The sequence below is a fragment of the Penaeus chinensis genome, chromosome 33, assembly GCF_019202785.1.
Source record: "Penaeus chinensis breed Huanghai No. 1 chromosome 33, ASM1920278v2, whole genome shotgun sequence".
NCBI lineage: Eukaryota > Metazoa > Arthropoda > Malacostraca > Decapoda > Penaeidae > Penaeus > Penaeus chinensis.
This window is the reverse complement of record NC_061851.1, coordinates 34,114,259-34,129,258: the sequence shown is the minus strand read 5'-3', so window position 1 is coordinate 34,129,258 and position 15,000 is coordinate 34,114,259. Positions and strand designations below refer to the sequence as shown.

At 47.0% G+C, this 15,000-nt stretch overlaps 1 protein-coding gene across 1 annotated transcript in view; it reads right to left on the bottom strand.

Moving 5' to 3' along the window:
* LOC125043153 (dual oxidase-like) overlaps positions 1-15,000 on the bottom strand; it is a gene marked incomplete in the record, with an annotated part of 118,415 nt that overhangs the window by 87,274 nt on the left and 16,141 nt on the right. The window contains 1 exon segment of the mRNA XM_047639128.1: positions 1,015-1,095. Within this exon segment, the coding sequence (XP_047495084.1) occupies positions 1,015-1,095 (81 nt within the window).

Below are 15,000 nucleotides of genomic sequence, written 5' to 3'. Positions count from 1 at the left end.
GAGTGTTTGATTGCGTTTGTGGGTACACATTTTTCTTTGTTTGTGCGTCTGTGGGTGCTTATTTGTGTACCTGTCTGTGTTTATATATTTTGGTAAATATTTGTTTGTGTTTGCATGTGCGTTTGTGTGATTTCACGGGTAATTTTTTGGGTTAATCGCACGAGCAAACCGTGAAGGCAGCTTTCCCTCACGGCCACTAACGAGGTTTAGCACAAGCATGATGACAGCCTTTGATCGAGTCACAGTTCCGTTGCCGGTATTGTACTGTGCTAATCTCTCTCTTTTTACGCTTGGCTTGTTGTAAAACTTTCATATTATTATTCCCATTTTGAAACATTGCTGAAGGGGGGGGGGGGTTAATTTCGCTTTCCATCCAGCATGAAGATTAGGCCTATCATCAGTAGGGAAGTGTGTCATTATGCTACTTTTATGGCTAAGTTCTCAATAACTACCTCCTAATTCTTATTGTTTATAAAACTGACTGACTTAAATCATACTCCTAAAGAGAGATGTAAGTGTGAGTGTACATGTGTGTTTTCTGTGTGCGTGAGCTTTCAAGTCCTGTACCCGTGTACCTATGCAGTTTAAACAAAGGCGAATAACCTTGGACGCAACAGGTAAGACTTGTTTCAAAAAAAAAAAAAAATGTCTTGCCCGAATCCAGCAGCATCCTTCCTCAAGCTGTGCATCTTAAACTGTTTTTTTTTCCCACGGGGATTTCTGCAAGGTCGCTTCAAGCTGGGTCGGCTCTGGGGTCCTCACCTGCGACACGGGGAGGCCAACATACCTCTCTGCTGCCTCAACTGGCACTCTTGCCACGGAGGACAATTACCTGGCTCTCTCGAACCCTATGGCAACCAGTCTTTCATCCTCGAAAACCACAGAAAGACACAGAGAAGCACCACTACTCTCTCTCTCTCTCTCTCTCTCTCTCTCTCTCTCTCTCTCTCTCTCTCTCTCTCTCTCTCTCTCTCTCTCTCTCTCTCTCTCTCTCTCCAGAGAACCACTACTCACCAACGGAGCCCCAAGAAGGGTGCGCGAGGTTGTTGTACCAGCCATCATAGCGCTGTTTCTCGATGTAGCTCTCCGGGATATCTGCAAGGGAGGAACACGAATTAATTTTTTTATACTTAACTGCTTAAATTAATTAACTAATTAAGGAAAGATGAATGGATGATTGGATGGATTGATGGATGGATGGATGGATGGATGGATGGAGGGAGGGAGGGAGGGAGGGAGGGAGGGAGGGAGGGAGGGAGGGAGGGAGGGATGGATGGATGGATGGATGGATGGATGGATGGATGGATGGATGGATGGAGGGATGGATGGAGGGATGGAGGGATAGAGGGATGAATGAATGAATGAATGAATGAATGAATGAATGAATTTTCTTAAAAATTACAAAAAAAGTATATAAATAATTCATGTATTACGAAAAAAGAGAGAACTATAAGCATGAGCCTCGATATTTGAAAATGTCTAGAAGCGTGCATTAATCTCACGATATTATCATAAGATTAAATTTAATTTTAACAGCAATCAGTAAGTAAAGGTTACGGGTATTTTAATGTATTCGTTGCTTTACCCGTAGGGAAGAAAATCAACCACAAACAAAACAAACAAACAAAAAACGGGATTAGGCAAAAAATAAAGATAAATAAATAAATAACATAAAATAATACTGAACATTAAAACAAAAAAATAACAAAAAATACAGTAACAAGAACGGTAATATCGTACAAACAAACAAACAAACAAAAAAGACAGGGAATGCGCAAAATGAGATGCCTAAGCTATTAGCCTACAGGACGACCACGAACGACTGACAAAGTTACAAATACGACCTTTCCATCATCAGGGCACCTTCGGTCCTCTCCCCCCCCCTTCTCCCGCTTCCCCTTCCCCCCTCCTCCTCCTCCTCCCCCCACTCCGCACCCCGCTTCCCCTTCTCCTCTCCCCCCCCCCTCCACTCCGCACCCCCTTCCACTTCGTCTCTTTTCCCTCTTTTCCTCCCCTCACGCTTCCTCTCCCCTTCTCCTTCCCACCCCCTTATCGTCACCTTCCGTTTCCCCTTCCCCTTGCCCCTTCCTTCTCTCCTTCGAATTCCCCTTCCCTTTCCCCTTGTCCCCTTGCCCCTTCATTCTCCCCTTCGACTTCCCCTTCCCTTTCCCCTTGTCCCCTTGTCTCCTTGCCCCTTCCTTCTCTCTTTCAATTTCCCCTTCCTTTCCCCTTGTCCCCTTGCCTCCTTGCCCCTTCCTTCTCTCTTTCGACTTCCCCTTCCCTTTCCCTTGTCCCCTTGCCCCTTCCTTCTCTCCTTCCTTCTCTCTTTCGACTTCCCCTTCCCTTTCTCTTGTCCCCTTGCCCCTTCCCTCTCTCCTTCCACTTCCCCTTCCTTTCCCCTTGTCCCCTTGCCCCTTTCTTCTCTCCTTCGACTTCCCCTTCCCTTTCCCCTCGCCACCCTATTGTGAAGGGGAGGGAGAAAGACGAGCGAAGGACTGAGGGGAAGGGCATGGATGAATGGATGATAGGGGTGTGGGCAGGGGGCAGAGGGGGCAGAGGGGGCAGAGGGGGCAGAGGGGGCAAGGGGGGTTCTTAATCGCAAAGGTTGATGAGTTACAGCGCATGGCGAGCGTATTATTATATGCAAATTTACGTTGGAAAGTGAAGAGGTTATGACTGGCCTCTCGCTCGGCCATTCCGACACATGTCTGGAGGCACGAGGACGTCGATACATTCTATAAATGGGCGCGTTTTTACTCTCTCTTTCTCTTTCTCTTTCTCTTTCACTTTATCTGTATCTTTCTCTTTCATATTTTCTCTCTCTCTCTCTTTCGTATTCTCTCTCTTTTTCTCTCTCACTTTCGTATTCTCTCTCTCTTTCTCTTTCTCTCTCTGTCTTTCTCTTTCTCTCTCTGTCTTTCTCTTTCTCTCTCTCCTTCTCTTTCTCTCTCTCTTTCTCTTTCTCTCTCTGTCTTTTTTTTATATTCTCCTACTCATTCTCATTCTCATTCTCATTCTCATTCTCATTCTCTTACTCTTACTCTCACCCTCTCACCCTCTCTCACTCTCTCCCTCATACGCCAGCCTCCTCATACTTCAACACAGCCTCATTTAAAACCACGCCCTCATACCACACCTTCCTCATAGGCCTCTCTCTCATTAATCCCGTAAGCATATTTTCACACTCCATCACTTTAAAATGGCTCCATCCATTAACTCCTCCTTCGCAGCCTTCACTTGTTCTCACAACCACCACTCCCTCATAGGTCTAATGCCTCACCATCCATAACTCATTCTCCAACCTCCCCCTCCCCCCCTCATACTTTCTTCCACTCCATTACTTCCAAACTCCTTCATACTCTGTTACTCTCTCGCTCCCACACTCCCTCATTATATCACTCTCTCACAGTTGCTCATACGCCACCATCCCTCATACTCACATGCGCACCATCCCTCATACTCCCTCACACGCCACCATTCATACTCCCTCACACGCCACCATTCCTCATACTCCCTCACACGCCACCATTCCTCGTGCTCCCTCATGCGCCACCATCCCTCATACTCCTTCACACGCCACCATCCCTCATACTCCCTCACATCCCACCATCCCCCTCAATCACAGACCCCAAGATTATAAACTCACACACTCGCCTATCAACCCCTAATCCTTATCCTATCCCCAACAAAATACAAACATACTCATTTGTCCCAGCACATCTGCCAGTCCCTCATCACCTCATTACATCATTTCAAACACACTTTCCCTTGCCTCATCCTTTGCTCTACGTTGCAAGGGAGGTCGTCCGCCCAACCTGCTCGCCTCACGTGTGGTCACTTGTTCATTTGCATACACCGTTGTTGCAGCACGATCAAAGCATTTGTTTGTGTACGCGCTTGTTGTTGTTGTTGTTGTTGTTGTTGTTGTTGTTGTTGTTGTTGTTGTTGTTGTTGTTGTTGTTGTTGTTGTTGTTGTTGTTGTTGTGGTTGTAGTTGATGTTAATGTTGATACTGCTGATGATGTTGGTGTCGATGCTGTTACTGATAACGTCGGCGCTCATGCTATTTCGAATTTAATATCACGCTTTGCTTCCAAATACCATCGCCGTCCCTAAGCCACAAAATCACCCCTATTATCGCAGCCAATACAAGACTACTTATCAACCCCCACAATTCATCGCCCCATTCAACTCGACCGAACAACCGGCTTACTCAACCCGCTCCGCCTAACCCATCCTTTATTCGCCCGCAAACTCACTCGAGCATACGGTCTTAGTCCGTTATTAGAGGATTGCCCAATGATTTCTCCTTTAACTACACACGTCATCATCGTCTTAAGCTGCTATAAATCATGTTCTTCAGGACCCGTTTATTTTGGCTGTTGACAAAGGAGGGAGGGAGGGAAGGGTGGGAGAGGGGGAAGGGAGGGCGGGAGGGAGGGAGAGAGGGAAGGAGGGAGGGAGGGAGGGAGGGAGGGAGAGATGGAGAGGGAGAAGGAAAGAGAGAGAGAGAGTGCGAGAACGAGAGAGAGAGAGAGAGAGAGAGAGAGAGAGAGAGAGAGAGAGAGAGAGAGAGAGAGAGAGAGGAGAGGAGGGAGGGAGGGAGGGAGGGAGGGAGAGATGGAGAGGGAGATGGAGAGAGAGAGAGAGAGAGTGCGAGAACGAGAGAGAGAGAGAGAGAGAGAGAGAGAGAGAGAGAGAGAGAGAGAGAGAGAGAGAGAGAGAGAGAGAGAGAGAGAGAGAGAGAGAGAGAGAGAGAGAGAGCGTGCGAGAAAACGAGAGAGAGAGAGAAAGAACAAAATTAAGAAGAAAAAAGAGAAAGAGCGCCGAGGGCAGACACAAAGACTTAAAGAGATCATAACACTGAACAACAGCAGCTGCGTCCTCGATCAGACATACAGTAAACACTGGTATCGAGAGAAAAAAAGAGCTAATTATGCAGACGATGACAGCCGCGTTTATAGATAATAACAGGCATGCTTGAGCGAGGCATCAGCACCAACCACGGACCGAACAAGGGGCTAGACACGGCGACAGTGAAAGGGGTAAGAGGAACAGGAGGGAAAGGAGGAGGAGGAGGAGGAGGAAAAGGAGGAGGAAAAGGAGGAGGAAAAGGAGGAGGAAAAGGAGGAGGAAAAGGAGGAAGAGGAGGAGGAGGAGGAGGAAAAGGAGGAGGAGGAGGAGGAGGAAAAGAAAGAGGAGGAGGAAGTGGAGGAGGAGGAGGAAAAGAAGGAGGAGGAGGAAGTGGAGGAGGAGGAGGAAGTGGAGGAGGAGGAGGAAGTGGAAGTGGAGGAGGAGGAGGAGGAGGAGGAGGAGGAGGAGGAGGAGGAGGAGAAGGGGGAAAGAAGGATGACGAGGAGGGGGGAAGAAGGATGACGAGGAGGGGGAAAAGAAGAAGGACGAGGAGGGGGAAAAGAAGGAGGACGAGGAGGGGGAAAAGAAGGAGGACGAGGAGGGGGAAAAGAAGGAGGACGAGGAGGGGGAAAAGAAGGAGGACGAGGAGGAAAAGGAGGAAGACGAGGAGGAAAAGGAGGAAGACGAGGAAAAGGAGGAAGACGAGGAAGAGGAGGAAGAAGAAGAAGAAGAAGAAGAAGAAGAAGAAGAAGAAGAAGAAGAAGAAGAAGAAGAAGAAGAAGAAGAAGAAGAAGAAGAAGAAGAAGAAGAAGAAGAAGAAGAAGAAGAAGAAGAAGAAGAAGAAGAAGAAGAAGAAGAAGAAGAAGAAGAAGAAGAAGAAGAAGAAGAAGAAGAAGAAGAAGAAGAAGAAGAAGAAGAAGAAGAAGAAGAAGAAGAAGAAGGAGAAGAAGAAGAAGAAGCTCAGGCCATGGAAGGAAGTGAAAAGAGAAGAGAGAAGAGCACGAAAGAACTAAAGAGAGGGAGACAAAGGGAGAGGGAAAAAGAAAACTAGACAAAATGAGAAAGAAATAAAAGATAGAGAGGAAGATTAAAATGTAGATAAGCAAAACATGCTAGAGGAAGATGGAAAATATAGATAGGAAACAAAATAATAAAGAAAAGAATAAAAAGAGTTATAAAGAGAGAGAGACAAGACCAGTCGAGCGACATAGAAACAGGAAAGAAGCAGAGAAAGGGAGAATGAGTCGTCACGAAACACACAAAAAAAAAAAAAAAACAGGAAGAAAATGAAAATGAAAAGAGGAAGAATCTAGAAAAAAGAAATAGAAGAAAATGGAAGCCATTCCCTCCCTCCCAGACCGCAGCTTCCCTTCGTGCAGACTTGTTCAGCCTTGATAGAGACCTTGCAGAGTTCGTGCCTTCTCGCATGCACGCTCTTAAGGCTCAGTTTGAGTCGAGAATCTAAGCCCCCTTCGCCCTTACTTGCTTTCTTGTTATCATGCTTCTGTGTCTCCGCTCTCCTCTCTTCTTTTCTCTCTCCCTCTATCTCTTCCTCTCCCTCTACCTCTCCCTCTGTCTCTTCCTCTCCCTCTATCTCTCCCTCTACATCCCCCTCCATCTCTTCCTCTCCGTCGAATCATTTCTCTTTCTATCTCCTTTCCTTTCCTTTCAACGTTCTTCCTTTTTTCTATCAAGTTATTTCAGGAAGAAGCGTCGTCGAGAATGATAACTAAATACAGACAAAAAAAAAAAAAACGAAGACAAAAAATAAAAAGGTTACCAGACACACACACAAAAAAAAAAATTCGGCCAATCATTCCTTCGTTGTGCTCGTAAGTCACACCGAGTTTTTTTTTTCTCTCTCTCTCTCTCTCTTCCCCTTTATCATTTTCCTCTTCCCCCTCCCTTTCCTCTTTCCAAAAACACTTTCCTTCTTCTCCACCCTTGCTTTAATAATTTTCCTCTCTTTGTTTCCATTCATTTTCCTCACATTCTCACATTCTTCCCCTTTGCAATAGACAAAGATAACAAAAGCAAACCGAAGAAGAGAGACCGGACGCAATAATCAAACGAAACCGAATGCACGAACCAACCGGAAGTGAGGAATCAACCGACTCACCAAAATATCACGAGTTGATTAGACGTCGATCTCGCGGCCGCCCGCCAGCCCGCCAGCCCGCCCACCCGCCCACCCGCCCGCCCGCCCGGCCATCCGTGACCAGCTGACGAGTGGGCGGGCAATCAGGCCGTCTAGGCTCTCCCGATGGCTCTCCGGATCATGCTGAGTCACGCAATGCCGACTCCCCAGCCAAACTATGAGATTCCTTTCCGCCCCCACCAATTCGGCTTCCTCCCCTTCCCCATTCTCCTTGCTCCTCTCCTCCCCTTCCCTTTTCTTCAGATCGCTCCCCCTCTTCCCCACCTTTCCCCTCTTCCCCACCCTTCCCCTCTTCCCTCCTTTTTTCTTCCCCGTCTCCCCTTCTCCATTTTCATAATCACCCTCCCCATCTTCCCTCCTTCTTTGGTCCCCTTACCTCCCTCTCCCCCCTATCTGAACCAACCCTCCCCATAAGGCGCACGACCCCCCCCTCCCCCCACCTTCCCCCAACACCCTTGTTTTAACCTCCCTGTCTCAAAAGTCCAATTCAGACTTCCGTATCTTACCTACTGCTCCCCCCCCCCTTCCCACCCCCTCTCCTCCCGACCCCACAAAGGGAGATAAGTAGATTGATAGATTTAAAAAAAGCAGAGCATAACGTTTAGACGGGTAGCCAGACAGACAGACAGACACACAATAAAGGGGGAAGGGGGAAGGGGGAAGGGGGAAGGGGGTAGGGGGTAGGGGGGACGGGGAAAGAGGATAGGGAGAAGGAAGAAGGGAGAAGGGAGAAGGGAGAAGAGAGAAGGGGAAAGGGGAAGGGGGGAAGGGGAAGGAAGAAGAAGGAAGGGAGAAGGGGGAAGAGTGACAAGAACAGGCCATCAGATGAAGATCAAAACGCCATGGCCTTGCTCTACGCCCTCCCCCCCACCCCATTTCAACTCTTTTATTACCCCCCCCCCGCCCTTTCTGAGAGCTCAGACGTGCAGAAACCGCGGAAAATTGCGGCTAATTGGGCTAAATGGCAACCTCCAGCGTGAAGAAACAGTCGAACGCATTACCTGCAGTTTCGGCCTTAACTCCGCTTTTATCTCGCGTAATATCTCACAAACTGCAAATCTTATCTCCAGTCCTTATCTCCTCTGCAGCTCTTTCCCCCAGTTCTTTAGATTCTTTTCGTCCTACTACACTTTCCTCTATCTCAATTCTAATCTAAAACAACCATAGCAACCTCAATTATTATCTCACACTGACTGAATTTTTTTTTTTTTTTTATCGGTATTAAACAGATATTTTTACGTATACGTAGATATTTCCGCATTAACTGCAGATCTTATTTTCCCCGTAAGACATTTTAAAATATATCAATCTGCACATTCCTCTTACATCTCTATATAAAACAAGTATAATTCAAATTTTATGGAATGTTAATAAATGTTTACACGTGTTATTTTAGAGCGAGTGGGGCGGTGGGCTTAGAGATAACAGCAAAATGTTACGTTTGGATGTAACTGTTACGTAAAATAAATGTTAAAAATGTTATTAATGTTAATAAATGTTAATAAATGTTAATACATGTTAATACATGTTAATAAATGGTAAGGAAGTCGACCTACATTCACTCACTTATCGCCCTCTCCCCCTTCCCTTCCTTGCTTTCTCGTTTCTCGTCTCCCATTTTATCGTCATTTTCCCTCTCCCCATTCTCAATATCAAGTGACATAAAAAGAAACAAAATACGGAAAAACAATAGCACCCGGAAGAGGAAGAATCAAGAAATCGAGAAGGTTAAAAGAGAAGAAAATGTAATAAAAATGTAATAAAATAAAATAAAAAAGAAAGAAGAGAAAGTCATCAGAAAAAAAGGATAAATATAATAATACAGACAGACAGAGAAATAGACATTAATAGACATTCATGAATTAAACAACTGGCCTGAGATACACAAATAAAAAATGAAAATATTGTCAAAAAGAGATAAATAAACAGATAAGAGGAAACAAAGCGAAAACGAAAGATAAACAAAGATTCGACGAAAAGAAAAACCGAGAGAAAAAGACAAAAAGAAAAACAAAAAAATAGAGGCAATAAACAAGGAGACGAATGTGACATAAAGAAGAAGGGAGCAAGAAATATGGGACGCAGGAAGACGATAAAACGACTGATAAACGAGGAAGAAAACTTCAAAAGGCGAAAAGAAATCAAAGAGCAGTTAGAGAAAAAAAATACGGTAGCATGAGTCAGCGTTCTGAGGCTTTGCATGGCGGGGTGGCCTGGGGCGGGCGGGGGAGGGGGGGGGCAGGGGGCAGGGGGCGGGGGGAGGGAGAGAGGGCGAGGCAGGGGGCAGGGGGCAGGGGAGGGAGAGAGGGAGAGGCAGGGGGCAGGGGGAGGGAGAGAGGGAGAGGCAGGGGGCCCGGGGAGGGAGGGAGGGAGAGAGGGAGAGGCAGGGGGCCCGGGGAGGGAGGGAGGGAGAGAGGGAGAGGCAGGGGGCCCGGGGAGGGAGGGAGGGAGGGAGGGAGAGAGGGAGAGGCAGGAGGCAGGGGGCCCGGGGAGGGAGGGAGGGAGGGAGAGGCAGGAGGCAGGGGGCCCGGGGAGGGAGGGAGAGAGGGAGAGGCTGGGGGCAGGGGGAGGGGGGGAGGGAAATGCAGAAGGGAATATCCATATGCATTAAATACACGGGCACATATATGCACGCGCGCGCGCGTATGTGTGCATATATACAAATATATACATACATATATACATATATACACATTTATAATACATATAAAACTCTGAATATATATACATATATATATATACAAAATGTAAACATAAACATAAACATAATTATATTATATAATATATATATATATATTTTTATAAAGGCCTATATGCATACTTACATATACATATATACATACATATAAATATACATATATTTATGAATATACATATATATACTTCTATATTATCATACCTACAGACATACATATGTATATATATACATATATACATGTATATACATAGGGAAGGGAAGAAAAGGGAAAGGAAGAAGGGCAAAGAAATAAAGAAAAAGAAAAAAGAAAAAAGAAAAGAAAAGAAAAGAAAAGAAAAGAAAAGAAAAGAAAAGAAAAGAAAAGAAAAGAAAAGAAAAGAAAAGGAAAAGGAAAAGGAAAAGCAAAAGCAAAGGCAAAAGCAAAGGCAAAAAGAAAAAGAAAAAGAAAAAGAAAAAGAAAAAAGAAAAATGAAAGGAAAGAGAAGGGAAAATCAGAGGAAGCAGGAAAGAGATGAGTGAGGGACGAAGCAGGGAGTGAGGAAAGGAGGACAGGCAGGGTCACCGTTAGTCCCAGAAAAAGGTCAGCCTGAAAGTGCCTTGTAAGCCCGCCGATCGAAGTGAGCTTTTTGCACCCTTTTCCGACCCCAAACAGTGGCGTCGAAGGGGAGGAGGAGGGGGGTGGGGGTGGTAGAGGGAGAGTGACACGGGGAGAGGGGAGAGGGGACAGGGCATGGGGAGAGGGAAGAGGGGAGGGAGACAAGGAGAGTAGGGGAGATGGGGCAGTGGGAGAACATGAGAAAAGTGAGCGAAGATATTAGAAAGAGGGAGAGGGCTAGTGAAGAACAGAGAGGAGAAGAAGAAAAGAAGAGAGGAGAGGAGAGGAGAGGAAAGGAGAGGAGAAGAGAGGAGAAGAGAAGAGAAGAGAAGAGAAGAGAAGAGAAGAGAAGAGAAGAGAAGAGAAGAGAAGAGAAGAGAAGAGAAGAGAAGAGAAGAGAAGAGAAGAGAAGAGAAGAGAAGGGAAGAGAAGGGAAGAGAAGGGAAGATAAGAGAAGAGAAGAGAAGAGAAGAGAAGGGAAGAGAAGAGAAGAGAGGAGAAGGGAAGAGAAGAGAAGAGAAGAGAGATGAAAGGAGAGAAAAGAAAAGAAAAGAAAAGGAAACAAGAGAGGAGATAAAAAAGAGGGAGGAGAGGAGAGCAAACGAGATAAGAGAAAATGCAAGGAAAGGAGAAGAGAGGAGAGACAAGAAGAAAAGAAAATGAGAAAAGAGAAGAGACAAAAGGGCGTAAAAGCAAACGGAAACCAGAACACCCTCACGCTCTTCCTAACCATCGCATATTCACCACAAGACGACACGCACGACGGAGAACAATGCCCGCGGGAACAAGAACAGTGTCAATACCTGTCAGACGCAAGGAACGACCGGAATTAATATTTTATCAGCCGCTAAAATCTCTTCTCCCGAGAAACCCCCGCTCAGCCAAGGCCAGGCGCCATGTCGAGAGGAACGAGTCTTGCGGTAAAATGCACCCGCGCTCTCGCTCGTCAACCGCATTTTACCGCAATTAACCGCAATTAACCGCAAACAACGCGCCGCATCCTATTAACTGCGATCTAAGTCCAGGCTATGTCTATCTGTCGGTTATTTTACGCAGTCACTAATCCCGGCACGAGCAATGGAAGCCAATATGTGAATCATCGAATGACACTCAGGAATAAAAGCTCAAAACGAAAGAGAAACTGATCTGGGGGGTAGGAAAAAAAAAGGAAAAAAATCAAAAATCAAAATAAAAGTATAAACATACAGTATATCTATCTATCTATCTATCTGTGTATGTGTGTATGTGTGCATGGGTGTGTGTGTGTGTGTGTGTGTGTGTGTGTGTGTGTGTGTGTGTGTGTGTGTGTGTGTGTGTGTGTGTGTGTGTGTGTGTGTGTGTGTGTGTCAAAAAATAATTATCCTTATTATCATTATCATTATTATTATAACAATAATAATAACAATAATAATAATAATAAGAAGAAGAAGAAGAAGAAAAGAACAATAACAACAACAACAACAACAATATTAATAAGGAATAATAAAATTAACACCACTACTGTTTTCAAAAAGCAATAATTTCAAAAACAAAAAATGAAAAAAATATATATAACACTGTCTGACCCCTTTTAAAATTCCTCACGTTAAGCGCAACAGAGCCGGGTCGGGACGGGAGAAAGTGTTCCGTAACGTGCCGTACGATTTCTCGTTGAGAGACTAGTCACGTGACCTAGCATGCACTCACACACTCATAGCCTGCTCTGTGTCTCTCACTCACTCACTCACTCACTCACTCACTCACTCACTCACTCACTCACTCACTCACTCACTCACTCACTCACTCACTCACTCACTCACTCACTCACTCTCACACTCTCACACTCTCACACTCTCACACTATCTCACTCTCACACTATCTCACTCTCACACTATCTTACTCTCACACTATCTCACTCTCACACTCTCACACTATCTCCCTCTCCCTCTCCCTCTCCCTCTCCCTCTCCCTCTCCCTCTCCCTCTCCCTCTCCCTCTCCCTCTCCCTCTCTCTCTTTCTCTTTATCTCCATCTCTCTCACTCTCCCTCTCTCTCTCTCTCCCAGTCACACACACTGCGGAATCAAGGATGTCGATTCGCTCGCTGATAAGAACTGGCACTAGAAGCTTCGGTCATGACAAGGATGGGAAAAAATGGTATGGAGGGGGGGGGGGAGAAGGGAGAGGGAAGAAAGACCGGAGAGGGGAGGAAAGAGGAGGGAGGAGGGAGAGAGAGAGGAGGGATGTAGAGGGAGGGAAGAGGGAGCGGGGAAGGAGGGAAGGAGGGAAGGAGGGAAGGAGGGAGGGAGGGAGGGAGGGAGGGAGGGAGGGAGGGAGGAAGAAAGGAAGGAAGGAAGAAAGGAAGGAAAACGGAGGAGGAAGGAAGGAAAACGGAGGAGGAAGGAGGGAGGGGAAAAAAGAAGAGAGAGTTACGAGGGCAAAGGCGGAGCAGAAGAACAAGAGGAGAGAAGAACAAGATGAGAGGAGGAACAAGATAGGCGGAGAAAGGAAGGAATAGATAATACCAGAGAGAGAAGCAAGGGAGGGAAAGGAATATGAAAAAAACAAAGAGGAAGAGAGAAAGACAGAGACAAATGGGGAATAAAAAGGAAAGAAGTCAATAGAAAGGGAGAGATAAGTGGAAGAAAAGACGATAAGAAGGGGAAGGGGGGGGGGGGGAGAGAGCCAGAGGCGGTGAAATAGAGTTACCTATGCATACAATGGTGTTTTTTCATGCCTGGCTAATGTGGCTATCAGCTGCACGATCTCCCTAGCGTTTTTGTGCGTGATTTTTTGAACGCGCCAAAATGTAGCCCGAGTAGCCCAAGGAAGAGATAGGAGAGGTAAAGAGAGAAACAGGGAAACGAAGAGAGATAGAAAGAATGAGAGATAATAGACAAAACTTACAACACGCTCACTACATCTACCGCCCCCCCCCCCCAACCCTTTCCTCACTCCTTGAGCCTTCATACCCAACTCCTCCCTCCTGTACCCCCCTCATACCCTCCCCTCCTCCTCCTCATACCCCAACACCCACCCCCACCCTCAGCCACATTCATACCCCTCTTCGTGTACCCTCATACCCACCTCCCCTCCTGTACCCAACCCCCACCCCCACCCCTCCTATGCCCCAACCCCCACCCCTACCCCTCCTGTACCCCAACACCCACCCCCACACCTCCTGTACCCAACCCCCACCCCCACCCCTCCTGTACCCCAACACCCACCCCCACACCTCCTGTACCCCAACACCCACCCACACCCCTCCTGTACCCCAACACCAACCCCTCCCCTCCTGTACCCCAACACCCACCCCCTCCCCTCCTGTACCCCAACACTCACCCCCTACCCCTCCCGTGCCCCCTCCCGTGCCCAAACACCCACCCCCTACCCCTCCCGTGCACCCTCCCGTGCCCCAACACCCACCCCCTACCCCTCCCGTGCCCCAACACCCAATCGCGTACTCTCCCATCAGCTCCTCCGCCAGACACCCATTAGCATCAACGGCAACGTGCAGGAGTCCAAAACAAAGTGCGTGGCTCAGAATGCAAATCGGAGAAAGAATCTTCTCAAAAGAGGGGAGGGGAGGGGTTGAGGGTTGAGGGGGAAGGAGGGAGGAGGGAAAGGGAGAGGGGGGAGCATTGAGGGGGAAAGGGGAAAGGGGGAGGGGGTAAGGGTGGAGGGGAAAGGGGAGGGGAGTAAGAAGTGCCAGACAGGTCGTAGGTGAAGGAGAGAAGATGGGGGAACGAGTGAAGGGGTGCATGGTTGAGGGGTCAATAAGAGCTATGGGTGAAGGAGGTAAAATAAAAAGTTTAAAGAGGAAGCAACGGCGAGAAGGAAGAGAGACAGACAGTGAGAGAAAAGAGAGGAGAAAAACACGAGATAAACATGTTACTAACACATTATTCCCAAGCACAAGCATTCCGCCAACAGGAGCCCTTACCCAATGCCCAAACGGAATCTTCTTCCCTCCCGGGCCCACACTTTCACTTTTTGCCCACTAAGACATTAGAGTGACAACGCCAACGGTCATGTCCATCTGGCAAGGGGTCATGCGCGATGACCTGTGCCTGCTTGCATGCGGATCATGACTCTCTCTCCATCTCCCTCTCCTTCTCCCTCTCCCTCTCTCTTTCCCTCCCTTCCTGCCTCCCTTCCTGCCTCCCTCTCTCTCTCCCTCTCTCTCTCCCTCTCTCTCTCCCTCTCTCTCTCCCTCTCTCTCTCCCTCTCTCTCTCCCTCTCTCTCTCCCTCTCTCTCTCCCTCTCTCTCTCCCTCTCTCTCTTTCCCTCTTTCTCCTTCTCCCTCTCTCTCCCACGCTACCGATATGAACGTATGGCTGGAACTTTTTAGAGGAGAATTTGACCTTATTTGCTAATGTGACCTTTACGGAATCACATGGGACGCCTCAAAAATGTGAGGGCGCTGACAGTTTCTCGACACAGCAATTCGACCTTTTGACTGCAGTTATATGAATTATCGACAAGAATCAGTTTTAGAATTCAATTTTACCACTGATCAAAATCACACACAGACAGAGGCAAAGACACACACACACAAGCACACATAGACATAGACGTAGACATAGACATAGACATAGACATAGACATAGACATAGACGTAGACGTAGACGTAGACGTAGACGTAGACGTAGACGTAGACGTAGACGTAGACGTAGACGTAGACGTAGACGTAGACGTAGACGTAGACTTAGACTTAGA